At 38.3% G+C, this 14,739-nt stretch overlaps 1 protein-coding gene across 4 annotated transcripts in view; it reads left to right on the forward strand.

The window, feature by feature from the left end:
- Positions 1–14,092, forward strand: part of ST8SIA6 (ST8 alpha-N-acetyl-neuraminide alpha-2,8-sialyltransferase 6) — a 38,963-nt gene extending 24,871 nt beyond the window's left edge. For all 4 annotated transcript variants that reach the window (XM_083866421.1, XM_083866422.1, XM_083866423.1 and 1 more), the window contains 4 exons: positions 1,632–1,776; positions 4,042–4,154; positions 5,323–5,415; positions 9,179–14,092. In XM_083866421.1, the coding sequence (XP_083722547.1) occupies positions 1,632–1,776; positions 4,042–4,154; positions 5,323–5,415; positions 9,179–9,647 (820 nt within the window). In that variant the 3' untranslated portion in view covers positions 9,648–14,092. The remainder of the gene's footprint in view (positions 1–1,631; positions 1,777–4,041; positions 4,155–5,322; positions 5,416–9,178) is intronic.
- Positions 14,093–14,739: the final 647 nt, after the last annotated feature.

A 14,739-nucleotide genomic window follows, 5' to 3' on the forward strand; every position in this document is an offset into this window, starting at 1 on the left:
TTCCTCATACATCTGTAAACTGCCTCGGAGGAGTTTTTGAACTCAGTATTCAAAACAGATTAATATATACCAGTAAGTCATCTGACAACTGAAATGGTGCTCTTTTCTTTATTTCTTTCCTTGGTGTTTTCTGTGTGAATCAAACCAACCTTCGCAAGTTTTTTCTTTCCCTCCTCATTTTGACCATTTTTTCAACAGAAGTGAGATTGAGTTATCCCAGACCTGTTCATTCCCTTCCCTGTCTTCTGGGAAACACAACTTTTAGGTTCTTCTATGTGCTGGATCATGATTCTGTTACTTCAGAACCATTAATTTTTTATTATTTATAGTATTTTAATACTTATAATAATAAGTATTAATATTTTTGTTATTTTTAATATTGATATTATTGTGTTTTCTCTGTCTACATTGTTGATAAAGTGAAATGAAGTAACTTCTCTTAGCTGTGTCTCGCCCCATTAAAGTTTGCTGATTTTCAGGCAGAATTTGGCTTCTAATATTTAACTAGTTTCAACAATTTGTTTTACTTTACACATTGAAACACTATGAAATAAAACTTTTCTATTATTTTGGCTCTAATGGTACTTTTTTTTTTCCTTTCAATTAACCTGCAGTATGGTATTTTCAAAATTCTGGGCAATTCTGTTATAAATGTATTTTCTTCTCTAAATTGTTAGTAGTTCTCTTAGTATCTCACCTAATGAGAAAGCTGTGTCCTAGCAATTGATACATAATGTTCTGGCCATGAATATTTCAGCCTTACAGCCTGAAAATCTGATCCCATGGCAGCAGAGAGGACGTTCTTGTCTGAAGCAAAATGAACTATACTGGTTTGGGTCTGATTTCAAAGGTCTGATGGGGATTTTCATTTTCATTTATTTAATTTCACTGTTGATAATGTAGAATGTTTGCACACATAATATTTTTTAAGTTTGAAGGTAACAGGAATTGTAAGATGTGTGATAGTCTTCACTTTCACAAAAGGTTTGAATGAATCCCTTGCATTTTTATTTATTTAAGGACTTCTGCTGGGTGTTCTAGGGAGCAGCTAGGCTATCTGGCTATCTGTCTGGCACATAGGTATCTGTCTTCTTTATGTGCAAGTTGTGATGTAATTTATTTAACACCTGTGGTATTGTGCACAGGAAAATTGTGATGAACAGTTGCAGAAATTAATTATTAATTAACTGGCTTGCAACCATTTAGATGTTCACTAAGTACCACTGTTAGTACCTTCCATCTCTATTTCCTCCTTTTTTTTTTTTTGTTCTTCAGCCTTCTAGTTTCTTACAGTCACTTGTTCTATGTTGGTGAAAATCACATTTTTAATTCTTTGGGGACTGAAGTCTCTCATTGTTTCTATATTAATCTTAGCAATTAATAATATTGAGGAGATTGATTACAGCTTTTTCTCAGTGGGAAAAGGAGACTAAGAGATAACAACAGTTATCAGTTCTTGGTCTGATTAGTTTCTGAACATTTGCTGTGAAAATGGACTTGCTTAGCAAATGACATCGTAGAAGGTTAATATAGCCTTTTGCTGTTCGTTAATTCAATCTGGCTCTCTAGCACTGCTCTTCTACTTATTTGCCTGTCTTTGAGCTGGTTTTGTTTGCTTGTGTTTTTTGCAGGTCAGAATTAGCTTCATGCTGTGATGCAGTTCACAATTTTATTGCTTCTCAAAACAACAGCCCACTGGGAAGTAACATGAGTTATGAAGTGGACAGTAGAAAGACTATCCTCATTACAGAGGACATTTTTAAGATGCTGCCTGTGGTAAGAACTGTATCTTTTTCTTGCTACTATAATCACAGTATATATATTTTGGGTTAGTAACTGAGATGCTGTGATTCCTCTGGAAGAGACCCATCAGCCCCTGTATGCTCTTTAGGCACTTCTTTATTCACCTTGCAAGGTGTTTTTTGGGATTTTTTTTTTAGCCTTTCTCTGCAGTGGTAGAAGCATTTACAGATATAAATCATAGATTGGAGGTAGAGTTGCTACAGAACACAAATGGTGCCTAGCTTGGCAGTCAGTTGAATTCAGGAGCAAATACTCTGAGAATGTTTGCCTTGCTTTTATCATTCCTGTTTTTAAAGGCATTTCAACATGACATTTCATATTCCTCATATGCCCATGCTATTTCCAGTGCAGACTTGGTCATCTAAGTTATGAAAAATATTTTAGTGGTAAACTTGATACAGAATAGCGAAGTACATAATAGAGTAGAACAGAGAAATTTCAATTGGAAGGGACCCACAATGGTCACATAGTCCAACTGCCTGACCAATTCAGGGCTGACCAAGTTAAAGAAAGTCATTAAGGAAGTGGTCTAAATGCCTCTTAAACACTGACAGCTGGGGACATCAACCACCTATCTAGGAAGCTCATTACAGCAACTGACCTTCTTGTTGGTAAAGAAATGCTTCCTAATGTCCAATCTAAACCTCCCCTGGTGCAGCTTGGAACCATTCTGATGTGTCCTATCGCTAGATACAATGGAGAAGAGATCAGCATCTTCCTCTCCCCTTCCCTTCCTCAGAGAGCAATGAGAGTACCTGTTCTTTTCTTCAAACTCTACAAGCCCAAAGTCCTCAGCCACTCTTCATAGGACATTCCTTCTCGCCCTTTCACTAGCTTTGTTACCCACTGGGGCAGAGTGTTTGCAGCCAGAAAAATGGGTTGAGAAAAGGGATCAGATTTTGTCCTTCAGGATTACAATAGACATACAAGATCTTGAGGCTAGACTAAGAGTTTATATTTGGTTTCTTGAAGGTAAGACACACAGGAACCCTCTTATCCATCTCTGGCATTCTTGACTGGTGACATCCCAGCTACCTACCACGAGTCTAGTTCTTCCTAACACTGCTGTGAATCAGTCTTTACTGACTTCATTGCGATAGAGGATATAGTGATTCCAAATTTAAGCTGAAGAAATTAAAAAGTAGTATGTCTTATGTGCACATATACTTACTAAGGTAGACAGAATTGCCTGGCCTTTGTGTTCTCCTACCATCCTTTCAGAATTGAACAAAATATTTGAACATGTTGTTTTGTATATTGCCAGGCAATATGATGTTTGCCACTTTCCCCACACTTTTTGCCTTGTTCATAACAGTGTCCCTTCTTGCTTCTCTTTGGGCAAGCTGATGAGAGAAGAGGGATAATGCTTTCCATAAGCAAGTTTTGACTCACTTTTACAACTGCGTTTAATTTCTGCAGTCAAAGCATCTCAGCTGTTGGCCTCTGGTGAATATCAGTGCTCCCACAGCAAAAGAGGTTGAGCAAGATGTATGACAAGTTTCTGAGACTGGGAGAACAGCCAGCTATATTAACATCAACCTGAATAGCCAACAATTTACATTAATTTTCTAGGTTGTGAACTGTGCTGGTTCTCAAGTGGATGCACTTAGCTCCCACTCAACTTCCCCAGTGCAAGACAGCAAGCTGTAACAAGAAGAGGAGCAGAGAGGGTAAACAGCCAGAAACAGTAATCTCTTCAGTGAGGCCTCACATTCACAAAGGGTTAAGCCAGGCCACATCGTCATCCTTTACAGCATCTTCAGGTTCTCCTAAATTCATTATTCTTCTTCAAATGTAATTGTGTGATGACACAAGTGAGGAGAATTTATAAAGTTACCTTCTATTACCTGAGAAAGTAAATTACTATATGACAACCCCCAGTCCGTTACAGTGCAAAGGAAAATGGGTAAATTTAAACTATCTTCAGTATAAATTATTTTCTTAGCTTGTCAACGTTTCAATCCACTACTAGATAGTTTTAGTGTTAAGTGCATTTAAAAGGTACCCAGTTTCAACAATCCAGTGTTATTCTCTCAAAATTTTTATAGCAGAGGTAACACTTCTCTGTCTGTTGGTGCCTGTATTTGGCACTTGGCTGTCCAGGTTTGGCAATCCTGTCTGCTAGATGGTGAATGTTTTTACTGGGATTTACCAGATTAACCTGCAAGAGCAAAGAGACACAAAGAAATAATCAAAACACTTATAGAGAATTGGCTGTATCTTTTTATTTGCTTGCAGTCCTCTCCTCTTTCAGTCTATCCCTTCAAGAACTGTGCTGTGGTTGGAAATGGAGGCATTCTGAAAAATTCCAGCTGTGGAGCTGAAATCGATAGTTCTGACTTTGTGTTCAGGTAAGAGCTGCTTCATAATCCTGAAGTGTGTCCAACATTCTAAAAACCTGGCAGAACTGGAAGTATGCCAATGCCAGATTGTAGCAGTGAGGAAGGATCTTGACAATTCTTTATTTCTGCCTCTTTAAGGATATTTTTGCTTTGTAGTTTTCAGAATGCTGCTTTCTAATTAAAGAGCAGGCTGGATGATGCATGTACGGTCTGTGATTGCTTAGTCACCTTGAAGTGATGTGAAATGTGATTGTCTGAGAACCTGCCATTTCTGGTCATGTAACATCCTTTAGGGGACTGGTATTAAATGTCACATGTTTATCTCTGGTTTAACAAAGCATTTACTTAGCCATAGTTTGGCTCACCCATGTAGCTACTTAATTGCCCCAGTATTTGTTTCATCTGTTCCTCATTTTAAAAATTAAGTATCTATTTAAGTAGTGGTTTTAATCTCCCTGGATAGACTGGGAGAAAACCAGGCGCACTCTAAGCATAATTTTGCCCACTCTCTCAGTAAATGACTCACAGTTTGTAGTTCATGCAAAGAAACAGAGCAACAGAGAGAAGGTTCTTTTCTCAGTGATGTCAAATCACACAGAATGCTGGATTTTGTTTCCTTTTCTTACTTTTTCCTAATATTTGAGCTTTTGAAAATCTAAAAAAAAAAAAAAAAGTCTTTCTAGTTAGATAGCTGTTTTAATAAAAATGGGAAGTCTCTGTACTAAGATGCTAAGTGACTAAGTAATTGAATTTTAAAAAATGCTTTCTTTACATTTTACAGAAATAAGTGTTTCTGTGATAGGGCAAGTTATGCTATTGTTAGAAGACAGAGTAGAATACTTTCAGCAGAAATACATTGTTTATGCAAGAGGGGCAATATTTCCTAGCAGCCAGCATAGGGCATTCATAGACTGGCTCCTACTGAGGTTGTGACTGTGCTCCTGGTTTGTGATACGATTTATGAAAACGAGCTCTCTGTGCCCTATTTTAACCATCTGTACAGTAGATTAAATATCTTTACTAAAAGTGCTGTAAGGCTTGTTTAATATTTGTAAAGTGCTTAGACATCCCTGGGAGCTGACGTGAAAGTGTCATTGCATAAGAGAGGAATTTGCAAATAATAACTGTAAAGCATTTCTGGCGCACATCTGTTTAAGCAAATGTTTCTCAATTTCAGGTGTAACCTCCCTCCAACCACAGGAAACATTAGCAAAGATGTTGGCAATAAAACAAACCTTGTGACTGTTAATCCGAGTATCATAGCTCAGAAGTGAGTACTACTGCAAATCTGTTTCTATGCAATGGTGTATAATTGTTTGACATGATTTAGATTTTCATGGAAATCCGTTGGCATACCAGCATAGAGAGCAGTGCATGTAGATTACCTCATTAAGCCATAGTTTCCATGTAAAATATGTACTAATCTAAATAGAAATCTTCTAAAACTGGCCTTTTTTGTAGCATAAAGGAGTCGGCAATACCCAGATTAGCAAGAGCCTTGGCTGATACTAGTCAACAGTTTGTGGCAGAGTAAAATTGGTAATTGTAAGCCCAAGCCTCTTTTCCCCCCATGACCCTTATGACCCCAAGCATTTAGAAAGGAATTGTAATCATAAATCAGGAAAGCCTGGAAATGTGTGTCCAACTCTATCAGCAGTACTGTGAGCACATGTTGTTAGGTAGTGTGCTCAGAGGCTGTTCTGATGAAGGCTGAATGGAGGCCCAGCTTCAGCAATCCATTTTTTCAATCCCTATGAAAGCTGCTTGCTCACACACTTTTTTCTCAGGAGGGGTGGTGTTTTTTCACCTTCTTGATGAAAAGAAAATCTAATAAGGCCAGCCCGACTAATCTGGCATCTTCAGCAGGCTGGAACTGCAGCTTATCTTTGAAAAGGACTGCTGTGCCATGTTATTTACTGCTTGCTAATCTTACTGTGTCTTATTGTCTGTCATAACTGTATTGTCAAAAAGAAAACATAAGGCAAAGCTTTTTTTCTTCTTGAAAGGAAGAAGGAAAAAGTACAGTGTGTACATAGAAATGACTATCAGGCATTTTTCATTGATTCAGGGATAGAACTTCATTTTGTGCAATGAGTACTAACTATATTAATGCTTACACAACTCTTTTTGACTTTAATGAAGACAAATTATTGCTTCTCCAAAACTAGTTTTAGCTCATTGATGTTAGTGGGACTGCACAAGGATATGAGGAAGGGAAATTGTCCAATGAGTCAGCATCCTTGGTGACTTCTGACCTGATCCACAATTTTTCAGGGCTTAATCAAAGTGTTCTGCCACAGCTTCACTCATTTTTTTTAGCCAAATCAAGTCACACTAGGTTTAATAACAGTTACACTGAAGGAAATGAGAGATAAACCTGTGGGAGGATTGAGAACATAAGAGGACTTTATGAATTTAAAAAAGTATTTATTTAAATATTCAGAGGAAACTGTAAATGCTTTTGAAGAAGAAGCAGGAAGCAACTTGATACAATTTAGCAGAACCATATTTGTTTCTTCTCTCAGAAGACCTATTTGGACATTATTCCCTGTAATTTCTAATTCTTTGTTTGCATACTGGCTTAGTCTGATGTTGTTATTGTTCAGGTTAATCAGCTTTTGAACTGTGCTTGTCAGGGTGTAAAATGTAGGTGAACTTTCTTGGAGAAAAGCACAGTTCTTAAATGTCTCCTGGAACTAGGATACACTTCTCCTTACAGTGGCAGGGCTGGAAAGGAGATTGAGACGCTGTTGAGTTGTCCAGGTCTCAAATAGAGATTTGAATTCTGCCCTGGAGGACCACTACTTTACACTGACTAAAAAAAGAGAAAATTCTTGTACTGGAGGCCAAAAATTCATCCTTCAGCCCCTTTTCCTAGACATAGGCTCAGGCATTTCTTGTTTGTTTTGGCTATGTGATTCTTGCATGCACAGAGGTTCAGGATCAGCGGAAGCGCTTGAGTCCCTCTCATTCATTTTGTTTCAGAGTCTGGTGGCAATGGCACTTTCCTGAGATACAGAAGCTGTGAGTTTAAACCCCTTCAGCTTGAGAAGGGGTATATCACTCCTTGCACTAATTTAGTTGTGCAAGAGGTAACTCTTCCATGAATGTTTTGAATGGAAATGGCAGTGGCTGCAGTCCTCTGTCTTGAAATGCTGCATGAAAAGAGAGTTTGAACCTACTCAAGTTGTGAAGAGAAATTAAACCAAATTTTCCAGCTTCTGCTGTAGTCATTTGTAAATAATGGACTCTGATAGGCTTCAAAAGGTGAAAATACATTGCTCAAATCGACAACTACCTACAAAAGAGGACTCAGTGCTTTGAGTCCTGAAGAGGATGGAAACTCCATATGTTTTAGTTGATTCAGAAAAGTCAGATCTATAGAGGACATGAGTTGAGTGACCCCCTTGCTTGCATCACTTCTCAGATAACTTGGGAATTTCACTAGTCAATATTTGGGAACACAGAAATATACAGTGGTGAGAACTAAGTCTCTTGGCTCTTTGAAAGTGTCTGAGAACAAATCCTTGTCATTTGTGAAGTTAGAGCTCTAAGTCTTTATAGATGTCCATGTGTTGCCTTTGTAGTTGAAGGACTGTCGTGGTTTGAAAGCAAAACGAGTGAGAGGCTCCAAGTCAAAAGTACAATTTAATAAGAAGAAAGGTAAAAAAGTAAAATAAAATAAAATAAAATAAAATAAAATAAAATAAAATAAATGCAGTAATACAAAAGCCAGTGACAGAGTCAGAATACAACCTGAGCAGGGTGGTGGAAGCAGTCCAGATGAGGTGCTCTTCCTGAAGCAGTGATCTGTAGAAAGGTCTGGTAGCTCTGATCCTCTGGGAATTCAGTAGGTAAGAGCCGCTTGTACTGTCCCAAATCTCAGATTAAATCCAAGTGAGAATGCTTGGCTCCTCCCCCTGGGTGGAGCACCTCACAATGGGATGATGAGTTGTGAAGTGGGTCCTTGATGGCCCATTAAACAGAGATAACTCCAGGAGGGAGTTACCTGTGAGTCATGGGCAAGGCATTGATGGGCCATTAGCAGAAGACACCCCAAAGGAAGGGGGCCTGGGAAAACACTGCCCCACCTGGTTCCAACAGTTCATGAAGATGGTGATAGAATAAGTACTTGTGTACATCCTACACTACAACCCAGGACAAGGACATAAACAGGGATGCTGATACTTTTAGTTATTTAAAAAGTATATCCTGCACTTGACCACACACTAATCTTTAACGTTCCAAGACTGCTCATATGCATCCTTGGATTTCCACACAGGGCAGACACAGAGATTTTGAAGAGGGATTTTTGTATTCCTGTTGATGTAAAAAACACATTTCACAAGCACGTACAGTATATATTGTAGTGCATGTATTTTTAAACAGAGAAAGCATAAGAACAATATGTTTTTGCATTCTTAATTTCTTGAACTCATCAGTTCTGTAAACATGTCCTTGTCACTGTTGTACACCACAACGACACAAAGACTCTGACTTCAGAAGGCTGAAAAAGTGACTCCTTTACTCTCGGGGATCATTTACCCTTTTATACTCTTTTACACAGACCAGTTTGATTGGTGACAAGAAGACAAACCTCTTTAATCACATTGGTCAGACCAGAGAGACATCAAGAAGAAGCCTCTCCTAGAGGAAATACATAAACATTCTCGCCATTCCAAAACGTGTCTCTTGTTTACGGAAAATTCCCTGGGAAAGGAATTTCAGAACCCAAAACATGTCAGGGACAAACCAGGGCTACATGTCCTAGTCTCGTTAGCAGTGAATTTGATCTGCTTCAGTATCTCCTGTGTTGCCAGTTCAATCCTAGTGTCTTCTTACTATATAATAGTCAGATGTTCATAGCTGCACATATGACAGCTTATGATAGGGTGATAGAAATTTGCAGTGTAGACAAGCTGAACTGCTGCAGCAAAGTTCATAGCACATCTTTGCAAGTGCAGTTGTGCTGTTCTGGTCTGTAATGTTTGTATCAATACTGCATTCCATTTCTAAAATTTTGTACTTTGCAGGTACAACAAGCTAAATGAAAAGAAGACAGAATTTCTGGAAAACATTGCGGTCTATGGAGATGCTTTTCTTTTACTGCCGGCATTTTCCTTTAGAAGCAACACAGCCACTTCTTTTAAAGTATACCACACTCTGAAAGAGTTTAAAGCAACACAAAGGGCAATATTTTTTCACCCCACTTATCTGAAAAGTCTTGCCCAGTTCTGGAGAACTAAGGGTGTGAAAGCCTACCGTTTGTCATCTGGTTTTATGATCACTAGTGCTGCTCTTGAGTTGTGTGAGAATGTGAAGCTGTATGGCTTCTGGCCTTTCTCAAAATCCACAGAGAAGATGCCAATCAGCCACCACTATTATGACAACCAGCTACCTAAACCTGGTTTCCATGCAATGCCCAAAGAATACAACCAGATCCTTCAGCTTCATGGCAAAGGCATTTTGAAGTTGCAGTTTGGTAAATGTGAATCAGACTAAAAAGGTAGGCCCCATTCTTACCACGTGAAATGTCTTTATTTCACTAATGTGCCAAGGGAAAACTTGTTTTACAAAGTGTGAGTCTGTTCTTCCTTAGAGAGACATATTTACCTTACAATCAATGAAAATTGTATTCCTAAATAAGTGAAAGATTGGATCTTTCTGAATAAATATGTATCACAGAGTTGAGAAATGTTTTCTAGTTGTGAACATTAGATGGGGACATAGCTAAGTACAAATTATCCCCATAAATCATAGTCAGTCAGAGGTATCTCCTTATCTCAGATATGTGTCTCTGCCGACTTATGTTTGGTTTGGTATCAGTTCCCAGGTACCAGCCTCCTTTAAGAATTGCTTTATGAAAGGTGTTCACACATTGTGATCTCCAAAAGGAGATGCCTAATCCTAGCACAGCCTTTCCAGGTGTGTACAGAGCAGAGTAAGGATGAGGATTGTTCCATGAAGGGGAAGCATGCATCTGTGGCCTTGTTGCCTCTTGTTGGGTAAAGATTGGAGCAGTATGCAGTCACGGCCCAGGGCTGCAGAGCAGCTTGTGGATGGCAGTGAAGGAGCTGCCATACACTACAGCAGATCTTGCTGAGCATTTTACCTTGAGGCAGAATCTGGGAGTTACAAATATAGGATGAAGTGTCATTCCTTTTCCTCTGTTCTTTCTGTCCCAACTCCTTGGACCTCTACCTTCTGTGTATTGCCTCAGAGAAATGCAGCACAGTCTGGCCTCTGACCTTGAGCCAATTTACTGTGTACACACTAGAGATGACTCTGAAAAGATTTGTCTTTGTGTTTTCAATTTTGATTTGCCTTGTTGACAAAATAAGACCAATTTGTATAAATACTTCTTCATCTTTTAAGCTAACTCAGATATTTGTGAGCTCACAATACTGTTGTTAGAGTCTCCTTTCACAGAACTCTATTTTTCCAGGGGGTTCAAGTTAATATAACAGTAAGTGAAATGTACAGTAGAACTGCCATTGTATACTATATACTTTAATTGGACTGATGTAATCTCATGACTGTATTACTCAAGTTAAATAAATAGCATCCTCTTGTTCAAGCCAGAAATTTCAAGCTTAAAAGCTAAGAGCACTTTTCTTCTGGCTAGGTTCTGAAATGTATTTGAAAATGTCCTTTGTTGATATTTAGGAAACATGTTGTCAAAGATACATTCACACTTAGTTTATCATCACAGAATACTAAGTTTTAAAATAGCAGATTGTTAGTACCAAAAAGGCACAATTTTATTCAGTTTCAAGAAGTTTTTTAAGAAATAGAAATACAAATGGCTTTCAGATTATTAGAATAATATAAAAACCTGTGAGAAGGGACCTAGAATCCATGTAGTGAATCCATTCTCCTAGTCCATGGCAGGAGATTAACTAGGAGGAGTTGAATTGTATATATATGCAGTTTCATGTGGCTAAGGTATGCTTTTTTTGCTTGTAAAAGGTTGCGGCATATTAGAAAGGTTAAGAAATACATAATGCATTTTTTCTTAGTGTCTAAACTGTTCATATCCAGCAGTTTCCATTGTATTTGTTATTTCTGTAAAATAAATCATTGGAGACATACTGTGTAATTTTAATTGTAGAACTACGCAAGCTAAGAAAATGAGAATCAGCTCCTTAGAAATATTTACTCTAGAGAGAAGCAGATAGAAGCCACAAAAACGTTTAAGTATCTGTATGTGTTAATTAAATGCTGTCCATGCTTGACAGACTGAAAATCACTTTGTGTCCAAATTTGCCAAATAAGGTGTAAATAAAAAAAGCACAGAAGAGTAAGTTGTGCTGCCCTAATTTACACTTATATTTACAAAGAGAAAACCAAATAAATGCTTTCAGTATGGGCTACCATTCTGCTTGTATTATCAACTATTAGAGATAATTGAAATTTTATAATGAGTATATTTTACTGAAGATGGCCATTTCTAAAAATTGAACAATCTCCTTTCTCTTCTCAATTTTCATTTTATGTTCTTCTCCATGCTCTGTGCTCTTCCCTCTTAGTGTGTAGCTGGAGGTTCTTTACACCAGTGGGTGCCCACAGAAGGCTCAGGCAGAATCTCCCACACATATTACTGGGACACAAAATTTGCTGCTGTAAATGAGAAGTGAAGGAAGCTTCTCTGCTGGAAGCACCTATATGGAGAGTATAATTGCATCCCAATGAATTATTTTTGGCAATATTACTCCTAAACACCATCCTTAGCATTGGAAAGGTGAATTTTTCTTCTTGGAAAGAGAGAATTGTCAGATGTGAGAGCCCTGTAGAGTCCCACAATGTGGGAAATTCTGCCTTAATATCCTGTCCTGTACCTTATTATGTTCAACAGACAAGTACAGGTCATCACTAAAGTTGGTGCCCACCTATCACAGAGAGTCAGAAAATGCAGCAACAGCAAAATCTTGAAATATAATTAACAATCTTTATTATTTTATTAGATTACCAAATCATTTCTGCTATGGCCTTGCAGCTGAAGGAAATCTTATTTGTTCATTGGTTTAACCTGATAAGTCTGAAGGGCATGTCATTAGCTTCAAGTTAATGTGGGAGGTAAAATGACCTGATTCATATTTAAAAATAGAAAAAAATCTGATTAGAAAAATTGTCAGATGATAAATTAATCAGACTGGCATAAATTTGATTGCCCAGAAACCTGGTTAAAATGCAAATTTTGTCTGACCAAGGATCCATCAGGTTTTCTGTTTGCTAGGAAAAGACAGCAGGTCAGATGAGTATGTGCTGTTTTGACATACAAAACAGTAACATTAAGCATCTGCTCAGAGGAGTCAGTAAACACAAAAAAACCCACAGAAAGGAAGAATGAAACTGAGACTCTGAGGCTGGGCAAAAAAATAATACCAATTGTCTGAGCAGAAGGACTGAGGGAGGAGGGCTTGAGCAGAGGTGTGCTGGTGGTTAGGAAGTGAGAATTGCTGAACTCTCCACTGCATATCTTACCCGGAAAATAAAAAGTAGGTATGAGTTTTTTAACTCCAACCAAATGATTAAATGTGATCTATTTCTGACAGAGAGCAGCAGTGACTCCTTCCACTCAAGGTGAAGCTGCCAGAGCAGCATCTTGTAAAGCAGGGGGTGCCTGCTTACTTTCTCAGGAACTAACATCAAAAAGAATAATTTTTTCCCAAACTCTGTCAGCATGTGATATTTTTTTCTGCAATTGAAATTGATTGAAATTTGCTGCAATCCAAGTAAGTGATAAATACTGTTACACATAACCTATTGATAACTTTAGAATGCCAGCATGAGCTGAAATTCTGTCGAAATTCTTTTATGCTTGTGGTGTCCCAGTGTAGATAAGAGAAAAAAGAACTAACCCACAGTTCACTTTTAATTACCTTGAGCAAAATGATACCACATTTAAAAATAAGGACACTTCTGCATTCCTGTCAGGCAGCCAAATTGTAGACTGTTCTTGACTTGGGCAAATATCATCCAATTTGGAGTTATTGGATATTGAAAGAAATGTTTTCTGCCTTAGAACTCCTGCAGTACAGCTTTTAAGCACACATTTGGCTCATGCATTCAAGGAATTAAATTTACATGTTAAGAATAATGTCAGTAATGAAACACGTAGAGATAAATTATTTCTGGTTTGGTTAAAACCTACGAGAATAGAAAAGTATAAATTAAATCAGATTAGGTTCAAATGAAGAAGTATTTACATATCTAGAAGGGTTTTGTTTTGGTTTTCCATAGCAGAGATACCCTGTTGAGGAAACAGAATAATTGCAATCTTTGGCAATTCCAAAATATGATTAAGATAATATAATTTAGAACATATCCATATTCAAATTAGCAATGGACATGTCCCCATGAAGATACTGATAGACCTAGCCCTGGTTAGCTTGGAAGCCTGAAGAGTGTGGAGAAGGTGGGGTAAGTGTGAGCAGTTATGGGGGTATTCAAATGAAGGAGTCCTCCTTCAGAAAGAGCAGGTGCTCTGTTGGAGTCCAGGACATCCCCTTGGATGACCTGGGACCTGGGAAAGAGAATTTGAGCCCTGGACAGGGGGGTGTGGAACCGGTCCAGGGGGGTTGGAAACCTTGGCACAGAGCCCAGGAAGACACTAAGTTTGATCTTAGCCCATGGGAGAGAGTTCCAACATTAGGAGAGGAATTGCAAATCACCAAGAAGTGAAAATAGTAGTTCAATACAGTAGAACATACAAAATTCAGTAGTTTTAGGATTCTTAGAATAGAGGTAAATGAGGGACAAGATGGTGGAATTTGGGTGGTACCTCGTGTCCCTCTCCTTCTTCCTCGTCCTCCATCTTCTGGGGTGGTGATGAAACAAGATAGTTAGAGTGGATTGGGTCAAAGCAGAAGTGACCCTCTTAGTGTAAGCACTAGGCATTGGTGTGAAATAGTAAATATCCTATACGTAATTATCTGTATAAATGTAAGGTGACGTCCCATCGGTGGGCAGTTGCCTCGTGTCCCAGCTGCTGTCCGGACCTCGGCTGGGAGCGGAGAAAAACTTTGTGATATCAAATAATAAACAACTTGAGAAACCAGAAAGCAAGGCCTTGAAGACTCTGCTTCTTTGTACCAACGCGACTCGAGGCTTTTAGAGGGCCAAAGACTTTAAACAACTTGAATCTCGAGTGAGAAAACCAACCTGAGAGTGCTCTTAGAAGTTAGACCAGGCACGAGCATTCCAGCCTAGCCAGACGAATTCTGAGAGCCTGTGATTCTGTATGATAGATCTCACAGACTGACAGCCTCAAATACAGATGAAAAGCTGATGCAGAAGGTGCAATGCATACACAGAAGACTAAACTATTGGCTTATTTCAAGTATAACAAGCAGTTTTTCTACTATACAAGAAATACCAGTAACATATTTTATTGTTTTAATTTCAGGGTGATGATCCTAAGGAGACAATTTATGTGTATCTCAGCAGTTCAGTGTTGGATTTGATCTGATGTGAGCATTAAACTGCATTATTACAACAGAGAAATATTTTACACTTGGGGAGAAAAGGGAGTGATTATTTCACACAGTGACTGCTACATTTACAAATTTTGAGTGAACATTTTTAAAATACA

The sequence above is a fragment of the Zosterops lateralis genome (genome assembly GCF_965231275.1).
Source record: "Zosterops lateralis genome assembly, chromosome: 1".
NCBI lineage: Eukaryota > Metazoa > Chordata > Aves > Passeriformes > Zosteropidae > Zosterops > Zosterops lateralis.